This window comes from Pocillopora verrucosa, chromosome 1, assembly GCF_036669915.1.
Source record: "Pocillopora verrucosa isolate sample1 chromosome 1, ASM3666991v2, whole genome shotgun sequence".
Lineage (NCBI taxonomy): Eukaryota > Metazoa > Cnidaria > Anthozoa > Scleractinia > Pocilloporidae > Pocillopora > Pocillopora verrucosa.
Window position 1 is genome coordinate 26,608,556 of NC_089312.1, and position 18,165 is coordinate 26,626,720.

Consider the following 18,165-nt stretch of genomic DNA (forward strand, 5'->3'; position numbering starts at 1 on the left):
CAATTGTGTTTGTGATGAAAAGATAGTAACAGTTTATTGAGCGAGAGGCTCTCATTTGTATAATTGTGTACCCTTACCTTCATGATTTTATTGACCATGCTGGAAGGTTGGAACCTTCAAATGTTTTTTGTCTACTGGCCATTTCATAAAGAATACAGCCCAGGGCCCAAATGTCACTCTTGTGATTGTATTCTTTACCTTCACACTGCAAAAGCCATTTGAAATGCACGTCATTCATTTAGTATGCTGAAGGATGTGTGGGGGGGGGGGGGGGAGTCTCAACTTATTGAGAGCTAGCTCTGTTTAGCTAGCTAGGCTAGCTAGCTCTCTTATTGAGAGTCTAGCTCTTTCCAGCATTCAAACAGTCATGATCAGATGAGCATACCATTTCTGGTGAAATATACTATGGTGTTCCCAGCACTGTGTTTGCCTTAGAGCCCTCCATTGTTTACTGATACCAAGTCACCCAGTTTGACCACACCTTCCTTGGTAAGGAATATGTTGGCTGTCTTTAGATCCCTGTATGTAAGGACCAAAAGTACACAGCCATCAGATGATGAGACAATCCTTGCTGGAACTTTACTAACTTGCCTGCTTTTTAATTACAAAAGTGGACTTGGGAAAACAAATTCAGGAATCATCCAATTCAAGAAAGACCTAAAAACTTGTTTCTGTCAACAATTTTTTTTTCATCTAAAAACACAATTCCTGCCAACCTTCCAACAATTTCCGGCCTCCAACAGGCCTTTAAAGGATGACATTACTAAAATAAAAACTGCTACTGATACAAGAGTGCTAATTTTACAACTAATTTTGAAATTTCATCTATAATGTATAATCTCCCTCACTAGTTACATGCTCATAAAAAAAGCTGACAGGCATACAACAAGTGCATAGGAATAACATGTATTCAAAATTGTATCAGACTTGTACCTGTGAAGGATGTTGTTGACATGAATATACTTCAAAGCAGACAGCATCTGTTGAAAAATCAATAGGATCTCTCTTTCTTCCCAATCTTTTTCCAGTCTTGACAAGTACTGAGCCAGGGTCCTACAAGGAAAAGTACAGAGACCAGAGTATAAGAAGAAAATTCAAGAAGAAGAAGCTGCCAATAAATCATTCAATAATAATGATTGGGTGGTATGGTGGTCATATGTACAATGCACTGAAGTGCAGCCAGGAAGGTTCAGCTTCCAATCCTGGGCCAAGTAGCTCTCCTGCACTCTCCAGTGTGACACTGGGGGGGGGGGGGGGGGGGGGGGGAAGAAGAAGATTACAAGCAACCTGCAATAGACTGACATCCATCCACAAGGAGAAGCAATAACTCTCCTCCTACTATTCTTACTATAAAAGGTTAATAAGCTATAACCACCATATAAGTCTCTTATCATTAGGGGAGATTTTGGGAGGTATGCATTAAAAATTGTATGCAAAATATTATTAATAAAAGCTGTATGTTGTATGCTGTATGCTGCTTAAATGTACAAAATATATTAAAACAAGCCATGTGATAAAGACCGGTGTGGATGCTGCAGAACTCACCCTCCATCAGCATACTCCATTTCAATCATGAGTGTGCCATCCACTTCAAAACTGTCATAGTAGCTGATGATGTTAGGATGCAAACTAAGCTTGGACAACACTTTGGCTGTGAAAATGTAAAAATATTTAGTAATAACTAGTGAAATTATGACAATAATATGCTAAAAGCAAGTAAACATTCTCAAGGTACTTAACTTATCTGTGCATTTTATTTCTAGTAAGCAAAGATAATGAAAATAATTCAATATCTGTACCAGTAAAGTTAACCCTTTAACTCCCATGAGTGACCAAGACAGAATTTTTCCATACAATATCACTACAATATCAACCAGATAAGTGACAAGAATAAAGAAAAATATCAATTTGGGAATAATTACTTGATCCAATACTAAATTCTCTGAACTAACATTATAAAAATTGTATGATTGACAGTAAGGAGAATTACAAATTCGATCTGGGAGATAAAAGGGTAAGAATGTACAATTCTTTTTTATGATCACCGAGTGCAACTTTTATGGCTCAATTCCAATTTTGTTCCCTTGACATATTTACCAGCAGTTCTAACATTTTGCAGTCACTGTGTTTTTTTAAATAATTTCTCAGAAAGATGCTAGCACACTGTTGTTAAACGAACATCCAGATTGTAATGGTTCTGTGTCACAAAGCTACATATAATGAACATAATAAGAATGATCTTAGCACCTCAAGCAGTAAAACATTCATTTTAATCAAGCAAAGTGGGCTTAAAATAGTAAGCACAAAGCTGTAGATGGAGACAAACCTCATTCATAGCCATCTGCCTCTCAGTTGCTGTTAAATCATGCAGAGATATTTCCTTCAGGATGACAAGTGAGTCATCATCCTTTTTTCTGTAAAGCACAGCTGCACCATATGCTCCTAAAAATTTCAAACAAAGGTATATGTTACACCTTCCAACTCAAATACATTAGGTGTGTTACAAGCCTGGCACTCAAAATGTCCACTACTACCTACTGGGCCAAAATCACTCCTACTTGTTCAACATTCACTCTTTAACATTCTTCAACAAATGACATAAACTAAAATATTAAAGCAAAGGTAACAATTGGAGCAAAATGAACATGCTTGAAAACTGTTGGAACCTGTCTGAAGTCCTTGAATACTCTTCAAAATTTTGGTATTGTGGATGCATGTGAAATTCACATGCATTTGTCTTAGGAAAAGTTTTCATCGTAAGAAGTGATTTGACCTTTTCCTACTGTTCTAATCCTTTCAAAGTTGCTTATGTCTTGCTGCTGTACACCAGACCATCCTCGCATCTTTTCTTGTTTGAAGTAAAGTTCCCAGGATGTAAGTTACTATATAACAGACAAAGATGGCTTTTTAGTGCTAGATATGTGCGTAAATAAAATCACAACAAAAGTAAAATTTATACAGACAGCATATAATAATGTTAATACTGTTTGTTAATTTTACTCATGGTTCAAAATATTTAATGTTTCACTTGAGTTTTCTTTATTGTGCGCATAAAAAAAATTTGGTGGCTGCAAATTATAGCAAGGACTTTTTGTCAAAATGGTCTCAGATATGATTTCAGTTGTACAAGTCATGTAGATACAGATTTCAAACCAAACAGAAATTAAATTTGCCAGTAGGTACATTATGGTGTATTCCAATGAAATATTAATCCACCAAGATGATAGATACATATTAAAATATGTTAAATCTGTGATAACGAAACTGGGCAGAAGGGCTTCCTTACTTTAACTCATCCCCTTTGATCCTGAAATCTGTGCCCATGGTCTCCTTAGTCATCCCTATTGCAACCTGAAAACAATATACAACAGTGTAATCCACATTTGATCAAGGTTTTCATTCCAGATGTAACAATAAGAGACAAGTGTAAAGTAAAGAAATCTAATAAGATGTTTTGGTGTGCAATATTGTGGAATATTTTCAATGAGTTGTGCCGTATTTTGACAAGCCTGCAGTGCAAGTCAAAATACAAATGAAATAAATATTCAGTGATATTACACACCAAAACATCTCGTAAGTTATTTATTATCCCACTGCTTGTTTAATCTACAATTTAAATAGGACTGGAAAAGTGAAACAAATAGTGAAGAGGTTTCTGACTCTTCTTATTAAGTAATGCTTGCATAGGATCCCACATAAAATAATCAATTGTCCATTTATCTAGTAACTACTCAATTTTGCAGGATATTTGTACTTGATTTGTGAGTTTCTTTTTCTCTACTTGGTTGAGCTGGATAACAATCAGAGAATACTCTTCTGTTAATCCAATTAATCATAAGTCACAATTCCCAAAAACAACAAATATATATATTTAGGATAAATATCTGTGGTAAAGACAATGTCTAAAGTAAAAAACTCCACTTTGGAAATTCCACTATTGTTTTCTTTAGGATGCGTCCAATTACAGCCAACTGTACAATTACACTGTTTGATTACAACTGTACAGAATGATTAGTGAAAATAAAGCAGCTAACGCACCAATCACATTTGAGGAAGTTGTAAAGTTTAACCTTTAAACTACCATTAGTAGCCAAGACAGAATTTCTCGTTAAAATATCATTAAAATATCAAACATTCAAGTGAGGAGATAAAGGAAAATTTCAGTGAGGGGATTATAAGTTGATCCAATACAAAATTCTACACTAACATGATAAGAACTGTATAGAAAATTTTGAGGAGAATCATTAATAAGGATGTGGCAGTAAAAGGGTTAAGATTAATACTCAAAATTTTTATTTTAAAATTTCACATTCAAGAATACTTTGGACAAAGATGATGATGACCTTTATTTAACACCATAATATTTTACGCCACAACCTTGTGGGGTCATATGAAAAAAAAGGAAAATTACATGTTATGTAAATATAACTTAAATTTGAAAATTGAAAGTGATATATATATTATAACTTCTAAGTAAAAAAAATATCAGGATATACAAGGAGAAACAGAAAGTATGTCAAATTTGAATTCCTTACAATAGTCTGTGTTGAGTGAATGTTTTTTCAGATTATTGAGACTCAATAATCCAACTTCTTGTTTATAGGAGCAAATAGTGTTCCATAACACAGTGCCGTGATATTTAAATAAGTCTTTCAAGTATCTTGTTTGGAACCTGGGTACTGTTTAAAGGTTGCATTCCCTCAGAGAGTAACCATTTGCGCAACCTTTAGGGATGTTTTCAGATAGTGAGTTGGGGAGAGTGGCTTTATAGCCTTTGTAAAAAAAGCTAAATTTAGGAACTGACATATCTGGCAAGACATTTTGAATCCTCAAAAATTTGGTCTTTGAAAGGAAGTCATGTCAGTCAGTTCCAAATAATAAACAGGTTACTACATCTGCTGATTATCTTCCTTTAAGACTTTTATTTAGCCTTTTTACACCTATCCCAAGCACTAAAATAGCAAAGGATGTTAACCTACTTGTGTTAAGCCTTCCAGCATCTCCACAATTTCTTTTGCATCACTGCTGTGAGAGAGCGGACAAGCAAGGAAGTCCAGACGGGCACCAGGTGAATCAACATCCAAACAAAGTTTGACAATTTCCACAAAGAAATTCTGCAATTCTTTAAGTTCTTTGACAGCATGCAGTGAAATTACCTTGGTAAAAATATTATGTTGTGTAATTATCATAGATCCACTGAGCATACAATTAAAATTTAAGCTATGGTCACTAGTACTGCTATTTCAGTCATTAGAAGTTGTTATGATCACCACATGTTAGTTTCCAAATTCCTCATAGATTTAAAAAAAACATATTTTCAATATCACGTTCATTGAGAATATTCCCACTTCGGATAAAAATAGCATGATACACTCCCACACTTTGATCAAAATAAAATAAATAACATCACGACTTCTTACCGAGTGTCTTTCAGATCGTGTTGAAAATGTTTTTTTTTTTTTCAATACCCTCAAAACAGATAAACAGACGAGCAAGACATTAGTTTGAGAGAGCAATTTCAGCTGTCATTAGAATATTAGCTGAGTTCTTCAAAACCCCAGCAAACTTCATTACCATTTTGATAACGCTTCCGGTGAGCTCAATACATAACTAATAAAAATAACGTTTCGCTTTTTGTATCAGTTATTTTTTTTAATCCTCTTTTGGAGAGGGATTGACATTTTTTAATTCCAAAAGATACAAAATAAAGATTTCGACTGATAACAGCTCGTGTTTGACATGATTTTTAAACATAATCGAGAAAATTGTATCATTTCTCGTTACCTGATCGTCGTTTGCACAGATGAACATATTGCTTCCCTGTCCGTGAGCCATGAAAGCAATGCTTTCAGCTTTTCGTCCAGCTAAAATATGTTGAGCTTGAGTTAGAAGTGATTCAAGCGTTGAACTGTCATATTTGTAGGGAACGAACAAAACAGATGATCGAGCAGCCGAGTTAAGAACGGTGGAATGCCGCACTTTAGAACTCAAGAACACAACTCGCCAAGCTGGTAGAGAAATAGCGCTGTTGGACCGACTGTGGTTTGTACCATCCTGTCTATCGGAAAGCGTGTTTTCTGCATCATTCTGAGTTTCATTCTCATTTTGTGCCTCCTTTGGACTTGAAGCCATTCCTTGTCTCACATCATAGAGACTCGAAGGAAGTCTGCATAAAGTTCCTATTCGAGATTGGTCGCATGATCGTGGTTTTGGATCTCACAGTCCAAAGACACTATCCCGATGGTATTTCTCTTCAGCTGATCAATATGAACTCCCTACCGGTCCTTGAAACTCGTGAAAAATCAAAGAAGATCTTCCTTTTAGGTCATTATTGGAAAAACAATATTTTTTTGCCAAAGTTCCACTTTAGAACCGTCGACAAGTCAAGATGGCCGGAAAGGGGCAAGCCAGATACTCACGAACCGTCTAGTAGATCAATATAGCACTGATCAGCTCGTCATCATCATTTCCCAAAATTATACAATATAAAAACGATTACACAGTTTGACAGTGGCCAACAGCTCAAACACTTTTCAATATGTATGTTGTTTTGTTGTAAGTGACTGCCACCGGCCATCAAAACAATCAATTTTCGCTCCAAGACTACCAGCACGTTCGTATGATTTGTTCATCGTCGAACAAGATCGTGAAATTCTCGGAAAGATTCGGAAAACGTTCTTTTCGTCCGAAGCTTGTTGACCGTTCGTGACGCGTCTTGAGGTTGCATTGAGCTCGTGCTAACTTGAATTAAAGGTCACGTTAAGTCTCTTTCTCGAAAGGAAAGCTTGATAATAGGAGAGAATACCAATGTAGGAAATTCTAATTACAATCATTCTGCAGCTCCGCGGTCAGGTTGTATGGTGTGAGAACACACTGGTGCGAGATTTGACTGTCATCAAACTACATGAGTGCAGGACTTGCAGGTGTCAAAAATTGTATATTTCAAGTTCTAGAACTTTCCATTTCTTCGGTGCAAAAAAAAAATGTGGAAAATCTGGACAAGAGATTCCACTAACAGATAATTTTCGTTCAACACGTCACGTACGCAGAACTTGCAGAGCAGTCCGTTGAACCAGACTCAACTTAAATACACCTCGAAGATTACGAAAAGTTCAACAAATGGTCTTCAAACCTACAGCCTTGTAACGATCCTCCAATCTCATGGGTACCATCAAGATGTTTGCATTTCTTTAACTGCGGCTGGATTGGTAGACAATTTTTCGTCTTCATCAGTGAGTAGATTGCTCATTTGGAATCTACAGAGCACGCGAGATTTCACCGCAAATGAACGAGCTATGGATTCGAACATTGTCCTTGTTTTCATAGGTAAGGCTTAAATGTGTGACTTTTAATACTCGTACGTGCGTTTCTTTGATAATCCCGATAATTAACTGCAGCTGAACACGTACAAATCAACTTTTATTCATGAGGGACCGATTCCAGACAAATTTTACAATTAAGGGAAAATTCTATTTAGACTTCGCACAATAACATGGATGCGAAATGAAAATTACACAAGTGTGAAATTAAAATTGGATTGTCTCTAAGTCCTATGTGTTATCATTAAAACTACGAGGCATTAGTGATAGCATTGTTTTTCTTAATACGCCACTCTCTCAAACAAAATTAACCGTGACCTGAGAAGTACAGCACATATATCTGATGAATGCATTTTCCAATTATTCTAATGCATACATCAAAAGTTAAGTAGTCAGAGGAAATGAAGCAAGTACAGACAAAGACTTGAGCATTATACTAATGATCTTGTCATGATTATGACCCTAGTATATTGGTTTCCTTAGAAACTCCTTTATGTTTGTATAATCATTATGATGAATTAGTTATGCCAACAATGATTTTTAAAGCTGTGAAACTTGTGTATTAGTTAGATAATGATTTATTATTTACATTTTATTTTTCAGGAATTCATCTTGTTCTTCATGCATTTTGTGTCAGGGAAGGTAAGCTAGTTAAAATTTGAGTATTTTAGCTAAACTATAACAAACATGACTGATTTACATAAAAAGTCACAATCATGTTGACCAAATTTTTTGGCAGGCTAACCCTTCCTTGCATTCACAGGCTCTTGCAAATTGCAGAAATTAATTATAGAGTGTGCACTTAATTACCCACTCTCTATGTAAACATCCTTGAAACAATCAAAGCTTTCAGTTCAGATATGGACCTCTTCAGGACCAGAAAGCACTTCCTTTTTAGAGCTGAATTAATGAATTCAAGACTGTACAGTCAATATACGATAGTATGTGAAGTTGACATGATTTCCCAGTCTCTGCGGCAGAAGTTGGGTTATCATGTTGAGTTCAAAGTCTGTCTAGTTTCCAAGCCCCTCAAACATATGGTGTTTTCAAAATTTTTCAAACTCAAAGAGAAGTGTCTTCTTTTGCAGAATTTTTGATAAATTTACAATAAAACAATTACTGACTTTGATTTTTGCATGATATGATATGAATAATCAACCTTGGATCTGTGTTATCAGCCTTAGCTTTGGCTTCAGCCAATAACTCAGACCTCTGCATTGATAATTCATGATATCATGCTCAAACTCATCCAGTAATTGCTTATTATCATGTATAGCAATTGAAATGTGAAGCATGTACCAATAAACTCTCAATATTTGATTCACAATGTTCTCTAACTTCTAGCTGTAATGCATTTCCTCATAAACTGTTAAGAGAATTTGGTGTTGTATTAAAATTAAAAATCCTCCATCCAGTTATTGATTTTCTGCTCTCATTAACTTTTTGGTGGAGCATATTAACTGCATGTTAATAACTTTTGAAGTGGAAGGATTATCAAAGGCAAAGCTTGGTGCTATGGCAGAGATTTGAATGAAGGCTTAAAAAAGTTAAGATAGCCCAGGGCAAATGTGAAATCTTATTTCAGATCTGAAAGCTTTTAAAGAATATTCAGCATAGAAAAAAGGATAGAGCAAACTTTCTAAGAAAAACTTATGAACAAATGGATAAAGAAGCCTGGATTAAAATTTAACCCAAGGTTAGCACTAATTGGCTTATCAAACAACTAGGTCCAAAACAAGGAGGTTTGATGTAAAACTATCTCTTGTCAGGTGAAAAGCATGATAGTACACTAGTGTATTTTAGTTTCTTTGAATGTACTTGGAAAAATACAAATTTAAGAATGTACATTTTACTCATTTTTTTTTTATTTAGTTTTAGGGGAATGTGGAGGTCATAGGGATAGTTCCTCAGGGACCATTGAATCTCCTAATTATCCAAATGGGTACCCTGTGGAACAGAACTGTATCTGGACTGTAGCTGTTGAAGGTTCAGTGAAAAACATTAAATTGTCATTCAGGTACGGTTGCACTGTTAATGCAGTAAGTAATATGAATTATGAAAGGGATTTTTAACAGAAAAGAGGTTGAAGGGAATGTAAGTATATTTGTTTACTTTCAAAGAGTATGGTATATCAATAAGAATAGACAACAAGCCTTGTCAGTTGCCCTGGAAGCTTTCACAGGCTACTTTTAAATGGATGTGAATATATGGAAGTTATATATTTGAACTGCGGTTAAAGATGTGAATATGAAAGGGATCTTTGCAGTAATGAACACTACTTAAGTTGTGCCTTCTTTTCACTAATACTTAAGTAGTGGTTCATTACTGTGAAGATTGCTTTCATATTCACGCTACTTTTAAAATTTGTGTCAACAAGATGCCTTGTAAAAGACATACACTGGTTTCAGAGAAATGTCAGTTATGCTTGTATCCCTGGACATAAAATAATGTATTTTGCAAAACCTTTCAATTTTTAATTAAGTGTAAACAACTGAGTAGAACATGTAAATTAGCCATATAGAGGGTAAAAAAGCTGACTTTTCGAGCGTTAGCCCTTCGTTAATCGCTCTGACAAAGGGCTAGCACTCAAAATGTCAGCTTTTTTACCCTTTACGGTGGCTAATTTACATTTTCAACCCAATTGTTTACACTAAATTACCTGCTATACTCTCCCACCGACACAGCACCACAGTTTCTTTAGAAACTTACCCCTTTATTCATCTTTCAATTTTTATTTTCCATCATCCATGTTTGGGAACTTAGAGAGTTGATGTGATTTAATAGCCTTCAAAGGTAATGGCAAATGGATTATTGTTTTCTGGTTAATTCTTTTGTTAACCCTTTAGCCCTTAAGAGTGACTAGCATCTAATTTCACCTCATAATATCACCCCTGAAAGTAGGGGTGGAAAGCAGCTCTTGATTGTGAAACCAATTCTCTTTGCCAGCCTCTTTGGAAATGTATGGAGAACAGTAAGGAGAATATGCATACTGATGTTTGGGTGTAAAGGATTGAATCAATTCAGTCCTAAGCTAACTTAAAGATGTCCCTTCTTGGACAGTTCTTTTGACCTTCAGCCCAGATCTGCAGATGGGGAATGTACAGATTATGTTGCAGTTTTCCGTAAACAGTTGAAAAAGGAAGCAGGAGTTGTTCTTGAGGCAAGGATCTGTGGAAGCGCCCTACCAGACTCTATGCAGATAGAAGAGTCATCAATGACAGTGCAGTTTGTTTCTGACTCAATAACTGGTTTCTATTCAGGCTTTTCTCTCCATTATGAAACCAACTTCAAAGAGAGTAAGTTGTTATGAAGCTGTCTTGTGGTTTTATCTTGAAACTGTTAAAAAGCCATGGGCTGCCCTAAAGATACATGTATGAATAAATTCAATTCATAAGGTCTGGCAAGACCCTTAAATGCCCTCAATGATATTAATAATAATAATAATAGTAATAATAATAATAACTTTAATAATAACTATAATAATAATAATAATAACTTTATTTATATAGCGCTCGTATCCTCTGCTCTGGGAGATATGGGAGAAAGAGGAATCCTGAGAAATGCTGCAGTTCATATCAGTTTTGGACCAATTTTATGTAATTTTAACACATTACAGCACCATATATACCTTATAAGACCGGCATTTTGATGTGAAGTATGGCAGCATATTTTTACAAGTTGTGTTGTATTTTGATAAGCCTGTAGGATCCCCTTTGTTTGTGGTACTTATCAAGGTGGGGTAAATTACAATACTGTTAAAATTTGGGGCCCACTAAAATTGGTACATATTTGCTACCAGTCTATGCCAACTACTTTTAACTAAAGATAAGTAAAATTCATTGCCTTCTAGGTTCTTCTGTTTCCCAAGCCACTGCTGGCATTGTTGCTGCTGTCTTCTGTGCAATAGTCTTTATTGGAGTTGGTATGCTGCGCTGCATTATGTTAGGAGGATGCAACTGTGGTGGTAGAGATCTGAGAGACAATAATCATAACCAACAGGTGATTGGTCACAATGAATCATATACATATCAAGGGGATTTTCCTCCTTCTTACAGCACAGGTATGTTCCTCATCACTTAATTGCAACAGAGAAATACAACTCTGCTTTTTATCACCAATCAATTGAACTTGTCTGGCTCTCATTATCCACCATGCAAGGTTCAAGAAAAGACACAAAACTGTTGACAAGGAGGGCTGTTCGCAGCTTTTACCTTCTCATTTCTTTCTTTCATCATTTTGATGATAAAAATGTGAAAAAAAAATTAATAAAAGAGTGGCATATTAAGTGTTTGATGAAAGTAGTGAAGTAACTACTGAGATGTTGAGGATGCAGCATTTGTTCTCATTTACTTTGATCACAGTTTAACACAGACAGAAAATAGTGACAGTCCAGGGGAATCTGGAAATCCTGTGTGATTTTGCATTTTCTCTGGGAGTATTAAATTTGTGAAGAGCTTCTCTCATTATTTCCTAAGATGTCAGCCAAACCACTCCTCTGAATCTCTTGGAAAGTTACCAACAATATTTATTTATAATAAATACATTTTATTGTATTGAAGAAGAAGTAAGGCAAGCCTGAGGAAGTCTTTGTAAAAATCTTGTTAAATTTGTTGTTCTCTTTTTTGATCAGTGGATACTGGGTTTTTTTCTGATGTTTGCATGGTTACTCCAAGATGCAAGGATTTTCAAATGGAAATCTTAGGCTTTTGTTAGCACATAGTTTAGATAACTATGAATAGCCTGGATTTTCTGGAAAACTGGCTCCTTTAACATTTGTGTTAATTTTGTTATTGCATTGCTAGTCATGCATCATCCAGAGAGATATCCCACACCAGAATCCAGCCCAAGGGCACAGAACAGTAACGTACCACCACATCAGAACCTGAATGGAAGAACATTTTCTGTTGGATCAAGCAGCAGCTCTGATGAGGATGATGAGGATTTTCCTCCCCCACCCTACCCAGGCAATGTCACTCAAGGAGCTGATGGTGATGTTGATGTCGATGATGTAAATACAAATAATTCAACAGAAAATGGACCAAACACTGTTAACAATAATGATGAAATGAATACAAATATCACTGAAGAACACTCAAGTTATCCTGAAGCTACAACTGTTGATGTGGCTGATGAAGATACAAATAGTGCATCATGTGATGAACCCAACATTGTTAGCAATGATGATGAAGTGACTGTGAATTTGAATGAAGAGCAATCAAGGGAAGATGGTGTTAATTCTCATGAGGTTCCTCCTTCAGAGGTTGGAGTAGAGCAGAGTTCCTCGACAGCTGGAACTGAAGATATTGTGTTGGATGTAGACACAACAGCACACAGCAGCCAACAAGAAGGCAATAGAGAAAACTGTGAAACATCACAAACTGGTGAAATACTTGAAGAGATAGAAAGTTTTGTTTGAAAATGTTTGATCAACCAACTCCGAATTTGTGGCTTTTAATTTACTGGGCATTCCTCACATCTAAAATTTAGATGATAAAAGTTACTTATAATCTTCCTTCAGTTTCTCTTAACACTTAAGGTACTTCACACTCCTTCATAAGGATAGTCCTATTCTTACTATTTAGATAGCAAAGAAGCCTCTAATCAACTAAGCCTTCACTTAAGTAATGGAAGATATACTTTTATATTTGAAGCTCAACCCGAAAATTCTTTAGTTGTGGTCATAACTCAAAATATGAAGTCACTCTGAGTTGTCTTTTTATTATTTTTTTTAAGCCTTTAGTTATAGCTCTTGGATTTATTTCATAAATGTCTATCCCTTTCAATGATTTACAGTAAAACTGAATGAACTTTTGATTTCATTCCACTTTGCAATTATCCCATTTCCTATGAATGGTGTCTTGGTTAGGAGTTTGTGTGGAGCAACTTTATAAAGTTGCATAGCACATGGAATGGAATGCAGCAAATTTTCAAATTGTATTCTGCTCAAGAATCTTGACACGGAGACGTGCCAGTACATTTGAAAACTGTTCAAAGTAGGTTGATCCCTTGACTCCCAAGATCTGTATGTTAATTGTAGCCTATCAGTGTTACACATTATCTTCTAAAGTAGTTATGAGAATTTGGTGTTCTTAGATCAAAAGAACAACTTCTACCTTATAAGTGTGAGTTTCTCACTAACTGTTTGCTGGGTACTGTTTGGTTATTACAGGGAGAAGTTACATGTTAATCATGTCTGGAAGTCCAAGAATTTACAGCACACAGTAGGTAGGGAGAAGGAAGTCACGTACCATGCACAAAGAATGTTGTCGTGACAAACCTGCAAAGTTGCATTTAATTACAAACTTTAATATAGGTTTTGAAATTGGTAGAAATAGCTGTGATATGTAGTATCCAGTGACAAAACAATTTAATTATGCACATTCATTTGAATAATTTGACATATTTATGCAAACGGTATTAATTGAGAGAATAAAATATATGATTTATTCTGCATAGCGCACTCAAAAAGGGAAGGTCAGGGAACCTAAGAACCACAAAGAAAAACCCTATTTCTATCTTTATTTACCTTTTCTATAGGTAAGCAATACAAAATTGTTAATATTTAATAGAGATGGCAATCAAAGCAAAATCTGTAGATCCATAGAAAAATGTATTAATATTTATAAAATGTATTCACCAGTACCATCAAGTGTGTTCATCTTATTTAATCTTGTCTGTTCACGGCTGTTTTATAACTCGCTTGCAAGGTTTTTTCTTTTGGAGAGAGGAGAATGGATCTTTTAGCGAACCATAGGAGATAAAATGGCAAAGAACATGAAAATGAGGACTCCCGTCTGAGTTATGTGACAAGAGCGTTTCGTTGGCTTAAGAACGCCTAGTAACAAATTCATTTTGTCCATATCTATTCATTCTCCTTTGCAGCTTTTGTTCGGTCGCGTCATGCAACGAACTCACTTCCTGTGAGAGCGCTGTTGTGTGGAAAGACTGAACATCCAGCGCTATTAAAGGAGACTACCCTACGTGACTGCGTGTTCTTCCCACATCCCAAGTGGGCTATTACGCCGGTAAACCAAAAGAAATTGCAGTCTATTGCTTTTAAAAAATAAACTTACATTGTTTCAATTTTCTATTGATTCACTGGTGTAAAAAACGATGGGGCTTTTTGGCCAATCGTGGCGCTCCTAGTCTCTCCGTTAATTCATAAAAGTTGTCATTCTCAGCTTGCAAAACTTGATCTTTGCGCATACCCTACGTAAACTTGACCGCTGTAGTTCTCTCGTACGGAACTCGTGCAGCATTGTTAGACATCAGAGATCAAAATCCTCACCGCAGACCATGCAAACCTAATCAGGTTCTTTCACAATGATCCGTGCAACAGTTTTGACCATATTTCAAAAGGCGAAAATGAATATTTATCAAATGTGGGGACTGATTAATGGACTTCTTGATTTGTTTGTCATTAATCTTAGCTTTTTACCTAACGTTTAAATGTAAGTTTCCATATAGTCCCTATAGCAAAGTCAAAATGAGAAATTAAAGATCATTGTTTTTGGTAACCCGCCTAAGTGGGGTAACCCGTCTGTCCAGGTTGGGTAACCCTGTCAGCTGGGGTGACAATTTGCCATGTAAACGTGTCGTGTAACACAACGCGTGACGCTTTCATGAATAAATAGATATGTGTCCGAGAATTAATCTTTCGTCTTTTTCGAGATGTGAGCTTGGGACTCAACTCCTTAATTGCAAGCGCAACAACAACCTCAAGAAACCTCACCCCTCACCCCTCACCCCTCTGTAAGATTGCATGTAAACGCGTTTTATTTTTCGACCACGGCAAGGCGGGTTACATCACCTACCTGGGGTCCCCCACCTCCATGTAAACAGGCCCTTAATAACACCTTACTCTTTGTAAAATTTTTCTTGTTCAGTGCACCATTTCACGTGCGAGTGAAAGAATTCCAATCGTGAAATATATAGAAATCCCAAGAGACACTCGAAGCAATTGTTAACGTTCATGGTACATGTGGCTCGTTGGTGTGTGGAAGCTTCCCGGCGAAAGTTAAGTTCAATTTCCTTTTACTCCTCTTCGTTGATGAGGTATCTGCTTTAACTTTAATTCTTGCTTCGTTTTGCCATATATCAATTTCCATATCTTATCTTGCTGCAGGCAACGACAGTGAGCTGTAAAAAAGCGGCAGAGTTGCAGGAACGAATGCAGACGAACAGAGGAATATCCTGAGGAACAGAAACCACGGTTCTCCTCTTTAATGAAATGGAGAAAAAGGTCACCACTGCCTTAGCGAGGATTCAAAACAAGGGCAATATTGTTGTTTCTGCTGGACAGCCATCCACCACTAAAGTCAACTAACTCAGATAAGTTAATCAATGGTTACTAAGCGTATGTCTTCATCATGTCTTGTAGCGGTACGAGGCAAGGAGTCATTTTTCAGCCTTCGCTTGCCTTATGAAGATTTTACATGGGTGACGACAAATTTTGCGAAAGTAAATTATTTTTTCACATTTTAGCGCTCCTAGTTTCGTGTTTTCATTACCTGTTCAATGAAACGAAACGAGGTCAGGCGGGGATGCCGGTTGAATGGTTGGGGTGATGGTCATTGTTTTATGGTATATCGTATTCAGCTTGTCAAACACGACTTATCTGGATTATGCTTTTATTTTATAGTTCTGTAATTAAATCTAAGCTGTGTTATCTTTAGCAGTAATATTCATCTCCTAAGATTCTTTGGGTTAGCCAAGGAATGATCAATAAAGTTTGCTGGGATAGTAAATAGCTACGATTTAGTATGTTAATGCAGAAGTAATACAGTGGACAAAAAAAGGAATAGAGCCCTTTAAGCCCTTTACACTGAAGCCTTGGCAAAGAGTATCTCCTCAGAGGTGAGCGGTCACTTCGCCCACGTGTCCACACACACACGTGTCCACGGTCAATTTGACTTACTTACGTGGTGCTCTCTTGGGCGCGAATCTCCACATAGCTGGCTAAAGGTTACTTTACAGTAAAACCCACTACTAAAACGTAAAAAAATAGAAATAAAAAAAATGGGAGAAAGAAACAGTGCAAACTAACTTGGAAATGTATTCATTCAAATTAAATTGTATTAAAAAATTACATATTACTGGTAAAAGATGTGAAAAGATACAGGAGACATGATACTTCAGTAATGACAAGAACAATGGTAATAAAGACAAAACAGTCGTTGTGACAATAATTTAAGTAAGGCTGATTATGACAGACACAATTATGATGATAATGATGATAATACAACGATTACGATGACAACAAACGATTATACCAAATGGCTTACATTTCTTTTTTTCCACGTCCCTGCTCAACTCGTCAACACTGCTCCATTCCCCTACTTTTTGTCAGTCACTTGTCTGCATGTTTTGTCTCCTTGTCGACGTCTCAGGTCAGCTCTTCCTCATTTATGGTTAACTCGTCAACTTCTTTGGTCAACTTGTCAACGCCTCTCATCAACTCGTCAACATCTTTGGTCAACTCGTCAACATCTTTGGTCAACTCGTCAACATCTTTGGTCAACTCGTCAACATCTTTGGTCAACTCGTCAACTTTCTTTTTCGATCACTCGTCCGCTTCCTTGGTCATCTCGCCAACTTTTATGGTCTACTAATCAACGGCTCTCGTCAATTCGTCTCCATCCTTGGTCACCTCGCCTTCATCTTTGGTCACCTTACCTCCATCTTTGGACCTTAAGTCGTCTTGCCTACATCTAAGTCACCTCGCCAACATCTTTGGTCACCTTGCGTACATCTTCGGTCAACTCTAACTTTTTGTGACAATTCATTGGCGTCTTTGATCAACTAGCCTTCACCTTAAGCAAACTCGCATCTACTTTTTAACCAGCCTATCTTAATGACTTGTTATGTTTCTTTTGATGTAAATAGTCTCTCAGGAAACAGCTAACGTCAGGGTCCATTTCAACACACCGCACCGATGACGCCTCAGTGAAATCTTCGGAAGAGCAACCATATTTCAATTTTTTTCAGAAAAAAATAGAATAAAATAACTGTAAGTAGCAAATAAACAACGACAAATTTGACGTTTACTTGACTTACTGTAGTTCCTTCCCTCTGGAAAGACTCTACAATGTTAGATCATTAAAATTTGAAAAACTAACAAATAATGGTAAAACAATCTCTCACTTACACACTGCGCCAAATTCATCATCTTAACTAATACTGTGAAGAAGATGAGTTGACCCGAACGTAGGTGCGTTGACACGTCGGTGAAGTGACGGTTTACCTGATGAGGGACTCTTTCACTGGCTTGATTAAAGTTTCAGACGGTCTTCTTCAATAAGTTGAAAATAAAAGTTTTTGGTAGACCCAAATTTGATGAGAGTTTTAGAACGTCGTGTTTGGGAAGCTGATGATGATTTAACTGTAAAATTAGATCCAGCCGGAGAGCTCTTTGGCCTCTGTTCTACCTCTTGAAGCGACGGAGTTTTAGTTTTTGTTTATTTGTTTTGAAATCACGGCCTTTTATAATTGTTTTTGTCGCTCTTGCAAGCATAATAAGGATCAGCATGAAAAATTTCTTACCTCTTAAGTTAAAATTTATTAGAATTGCAAGCATGACTAAGATCGGTCCCATATAAGTTTGTACTAGTCGGTTAAGTGATTTGTTCATTGCTTGACATCATAAACATGATTGTTGTTTTGTTTGTTTCATTTAGAAATGATCGTGACTCCAATACAAAGTAAGTGAAATCGCGCACAAGTTGTAATTCCAAGCACCTGGCAAATCCTCTTTTTGCTTACTAGGTAAGTCAGTAATACTTCGTCTCTCTGGTTAATTGAAGTAAACAGATGCCAAATTCAGAGATGAATATTCTGTTTTACGCTT

General features: G+C 36.4%; 2 protein-coding genes across 2 annotated transcripts; one reads left to right on the top strand and one right to left on the bottom strand.

Annotated features, from left to right (window-relative positions):
- Positions 1-431: 431 nt before the first annotated feature.
- Positions 432-6,231, bottom strand: LOC136279020 (serine/threonine-protein kinase Nek8-like). Its single transcript, XM_066162361.1, has 8 exons — positions 5,785-6,231; positions 4,980-5,156; positions 3,287-3,351; positions 2,774-2,882; positions 2,326-2,442; positions 1,546-1,651; positions 934-1,053; positions 432-519 (listed from the first exon to the last, which is right to left on the bottom strand). The coding sequence occupies exons 4-8, from the start codon at positions 2,841-2,843 to the stop codon at positions 432-434; spliced, it is 501 nt and encodes a 166-aa protein (XP_066018458.1). The 5' UTR covers positions 2,844-2,882; positions 3,287-3,351; positions 4,980-5,156; positions 5,785-6,231.
- Positions 6,232-6,727: 496 nt separating this feature from the next.
- On the top strand, positions 6,728-14,072 carry LOC131771606 (uncharacterized). Its single transcript, XM_059087425.2, has 7 exons — positions 6,728-6,923; positions 7,050-7,326; positions 7,923-7,961; positions 9,192-9,336; positions 10,380-10,615; positions 11,170-11,379; positions 12,122-14,072. The coding sequence occupies exons 2-7, from the start codon at positions 7,296-7,298 to the stop codon at positions 12,733-12,735; spliced, it is 1,275 nt and encodes a 424-aa protein (XP_058943408.2). The 5' UTR covers positions 6,728-6,923; positions 7,050-7,295; the 3' UTR covers positions 12,736-14,072.
- Positions 14,073-18,165: the final 4,093 nt, after the last annotated feature.